This window comes from Pinus tabuliformis, chromosome J, assembly GCF_031772625.1.
Source record: "Pinus tabuliformis cultivar Carrire ecotype Pingquan chromosome J, CPIR1, whole genome shotgun sequence".
Lineage (NCBI taxonomy): Eukaryota > Viridiplantae > Streptophyta > Pinopsida > Pinales > Pinaceae > Pinus > Pinus tabuliformis.
In genome coordinates, this window is record NC_142295.1 from 1,548,744,121 (window position 1) to 1,548,752,996 (window position 8,876).

Genomic DNA, 8,876 nt, shown 5'->3' on the forward strand with positions numbered 1-8,876 from the left:
AATGCAAAAATCATTGGCAATCGGATCAAGCCCATTCTCTCTCCATATATATCTCAGGCACAATTCGCTTGTTTGGACAATCGTTAGATCCAAACGACCATTGGCATTGCACAAGAAGGGCTACATTCCATGCACACTAGAAACATTAAGGGCATGATTCTCAAGATTGATCTTGCAAAAGCATTTGATAGAACTCGTTGGTTATAAATTCGATGCTTCGAGCACACCTGGGCTTTCCTATCTCCGTCATCCACTGGATCATGTGTTATATCTCATCTCTCTCATATAGTGTTCTTATAAATGGAGCAGCTTCAAACTTCTTTCATGCAGAGAGAGGACTTAAACAAGGATGCCCCTTATCGCCCCTTAATAGAGGGCCTGAGCAGAGTCATTATCAATGAACGAAACTCTCCTCATTATCGATGAACGGAACTCTGGGAGACTAAAAGGCATCAAGATTGCTAATAATTACACACCTTTTTGTGGATGATATACTCATCCTACTCATTATCGATGAACGGAAATCTGGGAGACTAAAAGGCATCAAGATTGCTAATAATTGCATCATTACACACCTTTTCGTGTATGATATACTCATCTTTCTGAATGGACCTATTAGTGATACCTCAGTCTTCAACTTTGTACTTGAGTTGTTTTGCAAAGCAACAAGTATGATGTGTAATAACTCGAAATCTACATTATCAACGCATGGATGCTCACAGCGCGAAACATATTTTGCATTACAGAGGTTGCCTTTCACCTCGCTGAATTTTGAGGATGGCTTCAAACATTGGGATTTTGTTTCAAACCTAACATTTACGGAATTGCTAACTTGCCCTGGTTGTTAGCCAAGATTGAGCAAACTCTGAATATCTGGCAGCACAAATGGCTCTCTCGTAGGGCGCTTAGTTCTCATCAAATCAATTCTTGAGGCGACTCCAGTTTATTGGATGTCTTTAGCTTGGATTCATAAAGGCATCCTCTCTAGGATACAACAAATATGCTGCAGATTCCTTTGAAAAAGATCCAAGGAATGACACACTTTTGCTTGGACCAAAGGGGATCTACTGATTTGAGGCGACTCCAGCTTATTGGATGTCTTTAGGTTGGATTCATAAAGGCATCCTCTCCAAGATACAATAAATATGCTGAAGATTCCTTTGGAAAAGATCCAAGGAATGACACACTTTTGCTTGGACCAGAGGGGATCTCATTGCCCTACTTAAAAAATGGAGGGTCTGGGGTTTAAAAGACCTCTCGTGCTTCTCCAGGGCACTTGTTGCAAAACGAGGATGGCATATCCTTTCAACCGACAACTTGTGGACCAAGGTTGTTAAAATGAAGTACATCAGTGCTCTTTGGAACCCTCCAATGAGCAGAATTCACAGCTCCTCAGTCTAGCATGCTATCCTAAATTCCATTGAATACAATTGTAGCGGATTATCTTAGAGCATCGGATTGGGCAAACAGGTTTGCATAAGCAAAGACCCTTGGTCTTGCAGTGACCATGCACACTCCAGGGCACTTGTTGCAAAACGAGGATGGCATATCCTTTCAACCGACAACTTGTGGACCAAGGTTGTTAAAATGAAGTACATCAGTGCTCTTTGGAACCCTCCAATGAGCAGAATTCACAGCTCCTCAGTCTAGCATGCTATCCTAAATTCCATTGAATACAATTGTAGCGGATTATCTTAGAGCATCGGATTGGGCAAACAGGTTTGCATAAGCAAAGACCCTTGGTCTTGCAGTGACCATGCACACACCATATCTCCTGGCCTCATATGTTTCTTGGAGCAAGCATCTCCACTCTTGACCAAATTGCAGACCCGAACAACACTACCTTATTCTCTCAAGCATGGAAGTCAGCGCCAGAACTTCACATACCTGCCAAATAGGAACAGCAATGGACAGGCTACATCGATGCCCTTATTGAATCATATATTAGAATTTTTGAGAGAGATAATGAGCTACTATGGACTTTCTCTCAACATGGCAGGATACACACCAAAAGCTGGATACTCATTTATATACGCTGATCATAAACCACCAAGTATTGAACTGGTGGTGGCGACCCTTAACATGGCAGGATACACACCAAAGGCTGGATACTCATTTATATACGCTGATCATAAACCACCAAGTATTGAACTGGTGGTGGCGACCCTTGTGGAAACTGAAAAGCCCCCCTAAGGCTAAACTCTTCATGTGGTGTGTCTTGCGCAATAAAGTGTCCACTGGCAACAACCTTCAAAAGAAATCTTTCCATGGACCCTCTTGGTGCCCTATGCAGAAATGCCGAAGAAAGTATTGATCATTTATTCCTTCACTGTCCCATGGCAACAACCTTCAAAAGAGATCTTTCCATGAGGGTTTGATCTTTCCATGGACCCTCTTGTTGTGCCCCATGCAGAAATGCCAAAGAAAGTATTGATCATTCATTCCTTCATTGTCCCATCAGCATTGCTTTTTGGCAAAATTTATTAGAATTGCACAATAATAACATTCCCTGGACTGGTCAGGACTTTCCTTCAGCCTGGAATACATGGTGGAATAGAGCAACCCCTGCCAAACTTTTAAATCTCCCTCTGCTTGTCTGCTGAGGGAGGTATTTGGCTCAGTAGGAACTCAATCATCTTCCATAACAGAACACCTAACTGGCAGTGACCTCGGCTCATATATCCTCTCTAATCACCTTATACCCGAGGATGTACCCAAGCAACCCAACAAGATTATCACGTCAGAGAACATTAATAAATCCTTCCCATGGACTGAGCAGCCTGCTGCTCAACCCAACAAGATTATCACGGCAGAGAACATTGATAAATCCTTCCCATGGACTGAGCAGCCTGCTGCTCAGGCATCTTCCATCTTTCTCATTAGAGAAGGGTTGCAGAAATTTGCAGATTTTTGGCGACTCCAAGATCATCATAAATTGGTTCAACAAGCAATTTACTTGTCGCGTGCACACACTGCAGAATCTATTAGACGAGGTTCTGCTATTGAAATCTCAATTTGAATCTATTTCATGTCCACCATATTTACAGGGAAAGAAATCAGCTTTCCAAGGAGGCTGTGCACCTTCCACATAATCACTGGATGATACAGGACCGAACCAGGCACACTTTCTATCAGTACTTTCACAGGCCATTTGCTGATCAGCCCTCTCAAGGGGCTGATCTGCCCTGATTTTAGAGATATATTTTGGATATGATACTATCTGCGTATTATATTTTCTGAACTGTAAATTTTTGTTTATACCATGTATATTTATCGGTGGACATCAGGTTATAGTTAAGTGGACATCAGGTTACAGTTATGTAACAAACTTATTTACTATGTATGCAGCAATGCCGCCAGATTTTGATATATGCTTCCTGTTGAAGCATCTACGGCCTTGGAGATTGTGTATGTTTCTTTTCTTGGATGTTCACAAATCCTGAACTGTAAATTTTTGTTTATACCAACCATGTATATTTATCAATGGACATCAGGTTACAGTTATGTAACAAACTTATTTACTATGTATGCAGCAAAGCCACCAGATTTTGATAGATTTTGATATATGCTTCTTGTTGAAGCATCTACAGCATGTAATTTTAATTTTCTCTATTAATGATGAGAAAAAAAATTATTACGTATATAAAAATTGTGAAACAAAAAATGCTAAAAGTTAAATTTGAAAAGACAAGCCAAGCCTTGGAGATGGTGTATATTTCTTCTCTTGGATGTTCGCAAATCCTACTTATAAGGATTACGATCCAACGCTGTCATGTGATTTCTAAGCACTGAAACTCATGGAATCAAGGCATTGCTCTGCAATTTGATTTTTAAGCACTGAAATTCTCTTAAAATCAAGCTATTTTTGCACAATAAGGTTGGGATTCAACATATTTAGACATGGGAAGAATGTGATGTACGATTAGATCGACATGGATCACAGAACAGCGTAAACTTTATATTTGAGGAAGGGACCTTTCCTTTTCTTTGAAAGATAATAGCTACTGCGTACCTGCATTTTTCTCATAAGACGAGACCCAACCAACCTACCAAATTTTCCTTCGCTTGTCCCGTAGAGATGCCAAAGGCATCTCCAGGATAAAATTCCCCAATCTCACACCACCATTATACCGACTTCCAAAACATACGTTTTACCATTTCAGCCAAAAACTAGTTAAGAAAAACAATGCATCGGCTAACATCCGAGTCTTACTTTCAGTTCCTAGCTTATCAAAACAGAAGCATGGTTTCGAAGCCCGGTGAAAGTTGGACGCAAGGCCGCCAACCACAGATGTTGGTAATGGGAATTCACACAGATGTTGGTAATGGGAATTCACACTTCAAGCTCAAACTATTATGGGTACCCATCGTGAAGGGGCATGTATATAAATGATGGTACAGAATCCCATTAACGAAGAGCACGTCTTAATCAATTCCTGTAGCCTATACAATTTTCAGTATACATTACTGAATGATTGCAGAACAACTCCCTGGAAATGAAGATCAGTGCTTCTCTATTATAATCAGGAATAGCACAAGACCTTTATAAATGCTTTCACATAATTTGAAAAATGCCAGGGAAAAACCTTAAGTAGAATTTAAATACATGTCAGATATGATCATATCAATAAATCATAGCACCTTTACAATTTTCAGTATACATTACTGAATGGTTGCAGAACAACAAGACCCTGGAAATGATGATAAAGTGTTGTCTAATATAATTAGGAATAGCACAAGACCACTAAATAATGCTTTTGCATAATTTGAAAAATGCCAGGGAAAAACCTAAATGTGAGTGAAACTTAAATACAGAGCAAAGATGATCATATCAATAAATCATATAACGTCGTAGTCTCTGCCTGGGCCCTGTCCAATGCTAGAGACCCGTGCCCTTAATTTTGAGATATTAACACAGACATTGTGTGCATATAAGGAAACTCTCTACCTAACATGTCAAAGTCGATCTTGATATGCACCTTCATTGTAGCTATCACTGACCCATTCAGAATAGAATGTACCTGTATATTGAGTGTCCAAGCGGCAAGCCACACCTAACTATACTATAGCATAGTTTATCAACATACATGCCACCATACTTATCAAAACTGCAAATACGTACTGATCGTAGTGAAATGCTGCAACAGATTATAATACAGAGTAAACAATAGCATAGTTACAACGTAAAACAGTTCACTCAAAGACACACATCCCAAATAAAATATAAGGAGCATTTCCTGAAGGCTGACAGCCTTTGGATCAAATTTGTCATTAGAAACAATGTGCTACATATCTTGAATACCTAAAATTAGATGTGCATCTTGCATTGCCTGTATTATCTTGAAAACCTAAAATTAGATGTGCATCTTGCATTGCCTGAAATCAAAAAGAATTCACGACCAAGGCAATTGCTAGATTATGAGAGAAACACAAAAGAACCAGATCATTATAAAAGACTTTACCATCACAACGATATATTCGAGTGAAAATCTAGAAAGCAGTTATGTTGCACATCCTGTGGGCAAAAGCCTATCTGGATTTTCTGGTATATCTTGGAGACAATTTTAATTAAAATTTCAAAATCATTACAATTGTGGGTATCATGCCAATTAAAGTGATTTTTTTTTCCAAACCAAGTTCGTTTTAAGGTTTAGATTACAAACCTCTGAATGAAGCTGCTAACTAACCACTCACTAATAAAATACTGTCTTATCTCCAGGACCATAGAGCTTGCCAGTCTCTCAATTCAAAGTCCAAGCCACAATTGCGTATGGACAGACAGAAATCGAGAATACTAATACCAATGAAACTGTTTACAGATTTTTCCTGTAAAAGAGAAGTGCGGGATATTCTGTTGAATGAAAATGACAACAAAGTAAGCTTTCTTCATAGAGACCCAGGTTCAGTCCCCCCGAAAAGACATACTGCTGGGGCTAATGCAATCAAACATCTGCCATCTTATGATATTTCAGTGTTTGGTTTATTTCAGTGTTAACCAAACCTAGTGCAAAACGTTAACTAAATTAAAATCAAATAATTCTAACTATAGTAATGGCTCCTTACAAGCTGTAGATTTTCATCAAATCATCACGATTCCTAATTATACCAATGGCATTTTACATTCTGTTAAATCAAAATCAAATAATCTTAACTATAGCAACGGCTCAACATTCAGTAGAGATTAAAATCAAATAATGGCTCTTTTTCACACAAAATCAAAGATACAAGTCATTTAATCAGAAACCCTTGGAATTCAAACGTCCTCAGATGATTTCTATTTACAATGGGAAAATGCAAGAGTGAAAATCTTGACTTGTCGTTCATCAGTTCTGCCCAAAATCCAGAAGCTTACAATCAATAAGGCAAATGTCAGCCTATATGTCATCTAGGTGTTATATCAAACAGTAATGAGGTCCAGGATAAAATACTACCCCGCGTAAGTGGAGTTATTGTTAGGACAATCTACAGAAACAAGCTCCCTGGGATGAGAATCTCTGCAAAGTTTACAAATGGCCAATATAGCCGAATCATCGTGATCCTCCCGCTGGATTACCTCGAGAGTTTTGACCAAATCATCTTTGAAACCCTGATTCACTTTTCTTTTCTTTAAACCGCGAATGGCCGAGGAGGTTGCTTCGTCTTCACCGCCACTCATATTGTTATTGCTGTTGTTAACCCCAGAAGAAGAAGAGCAACCACAATCGCCCTATTAAACAATGCCCAAATGCCCAAATGTCAGGCCCCTCGCATCATTAAGACACACAAAACCCACAACATGCCAGAAGCCACACTCGACCTTCGATGGAGAATCCTCCTCAAAAGATTCCACCATCTGAAGGTCTCAGGCAACCCCAAACTGGTTGCACCACCAAGAGAAGCGAGGTGCTCGCCCAAGGTCGAAAGAGTGGAATCTCTCAACAGTGTGTGTGTGGAGAGGTAGAGATCCATGGAAATCTACCGAGATTTCTGTGAATTGGTGTATTGAATCTAAACAATATGGAAACATAGAATATGAACAATAGCACAAACCCATCAAAACTAAGGCTCGGTATGGGTATTAAGATCTGTGCGCATTCCAAATGCACACGGTAATCCCTGGGAGCATATCAAAACCTAGAGTTTAGATGAGTCTGGGATACATCAAGATTTCAAAGATGCACACAGCCCCATCAAAACTAGGCTTTGATATGGTCATAAAGATATGAAAGATTGTGGATGCATACAACCCCATCTAAACTAGGGTTTGCTATGGCCATCAAGATTTCAAAGTTACAGGATGCATGTACTGAATTCACATGCACATGATAACCTCGAGATGCATATGAAGCCCTCAAACCCCTGTTTAGATGATTTTATTCTATAGCATTAAAGACAAAGGAACAAACAAAGGAAAAAAAATCTTACCTCGGAAGTGTTCAGAGCCAAGCTTTCATGGAGACGTTTGTGGTGGGCGGCATTGAGAGGGGCATTCGAAAGGGGGCTTTCAGCGCAGTGCCGGTCGTCGCCAGACGATTCCTCTTCTTCATCTGTAGAAGAACAACTGAGAGGCGGTCCCGAGTAGCCGGAGGCGAGCGGTACTACCTGGTTTTCGTCATTATTTTCCTCATCGTCGTCACCATCACTCTTTGAGCGGCCTCCGCCAGCGCATCTCTCGCAGACGGAGACGGTCGGACCGGGCTTCGCACCGGAGGCCCGCCATGCGGTCACAGATTGACAAATCTGGCACAGCAAGCTTCGACAATGCCGCGCCACGAGAAAATTTGCGCTGTGAACTTTGGCATCGCAGTCCCAACAGAGACTCGCTTCGTCTGACTCGCAATACAATCTGGCAGACAATTCACAGAGCTCACATTCCTTCATTGTTTTAGCCATTTTCAGATCCCTGAGAGATCCGCAAATCACCCAGGACAAACAAACACCAGATTTCTTCTCAGACCAAATTCATAACAAAATGGTGTTCGCAGAAGAAGATTCAGACTGCGTTGCTCGTCGTCTACTTCTATACCTGGTTTTCCCCACCAGGCCTGGACCGAGCCTAACGCTCGGACTGACGGGGAAAGAAAATATCAGGAACTAACGGCTCCGTTAAGCTCCACGTGTCATTTTGAAATGAATCGTATATAGGTCGGCCTTTCATGTTTTGAGGTTTGTGTTTTAGATTGCATTTGCGAGTACAGATCCTTCATCAAGGGTCGTGTGCTGACGTGGCGTGGAAACCTCGTGGCTTGTGAGAATCATTTGTGATTGCATGTAGGATCTGCCAGGCCGGATTTCATACGTGGCATCCTTTCGTCGGCGCAGAGCATCGTTGCCCATGCCTTGGGACACGATTATGATACGGATAGCAACAACTCTGCAGGGGCGGGACCCACCGGATATCTCATCCACATCTCCAGAAGCGTTCCTTTCTCCGCCAATCCTCAGCCTCATGTTGTCTGTCGCGGTCAGAAATCGGCTTTATTGTTTCAATTTCCGGCCACATAAAAAACATAATACTAAATGCTAGCAACAAATAATGGCCATTCAAACACATGGCGACATTCACCGTTTACCTAATGTCCACGCAATTCCATGTTGGTGAGGATAGCGACCACAGTTCCCCAATCCTTGGGTGGTATTTATATAAAATTTTGTATTTTTCTGGAAAATACTATTTAAATTATTCTTAATTAGTTAAGATAAGGTGAAAACAGGTTAATGATGTGACAGCAAAAGGTTTTGTGCATGAATGAAAAAAAAATAGCTGTAATTTTAGATATCGCAATTGTATTAATAAAAATTAGGTTGATAATAGGATGAAAGTTTATGTTTTTCTAAATTATTAGTTTTATACATAAAATTTAGGTACGGATGTTTATGGAGTTTTGGATAAATAG

The 8,876-nt window shown here is 40.4% G+C and overlaps 1 protein-coding gene across 2 annotated transcripts; it reads right to left on the reverse strand.

Moving 5' to 3' along the window:
* Positions 1–4,945: 4,945 nt before the first annotated feature.
* Positions 4,946–8,027, reverse strand: LOC149233405 (uncharacterized). Of its 2 annotated transcripts, none has more exons than XM_089379745.1 (2): positions 7,405–8,027; positions 4,946–5,138 (listed from the first exon to the last, which is right to left on the reverse strand). In XM_089379745.1, exons 1-2 carry the CDS (start codon positions 7,870–7,872, stop codon positions 5,103–5,105), a joined length of 504 nt encoding a protein of 167 aa, XP_089235871.1. In that variant the 5' UTR covers positions 7,873–8,027; the 3' UTR covers positions 4,946–5,102. The 2 variants fall into 2 exon arrangements, with proteins under 2 accessions (XP_089235871.1, XP_089235870.1); XM_089379744.1 differs by lacking the exon at positions 4,946–5,138 and adding an exon at positions 6,232–6,706 and having other exon boundaries at positions 7,405–8,013.
* Between the last annotated feature and the right edge of the window lie 849 nt (positions 8,028–8,876).

Bases quoted from the DNA above. Each gene is read 5' to 3' on its own strand.
- LOC149233405 (XM_089379744.1), bottom strand. From the start codon at position 7,872: ATGGCTAAAACAATGAAGGAATGTGAGCTCTGTGAATTGTCTGCCAGA. The intron at 6,707-7,404 runs GTAAGATTTTTT...ATTGTTTAATAG, and splicing joins TGGCTCTGAACACTTCCGAG to GGCGATTGTGGTTGCTCTTC.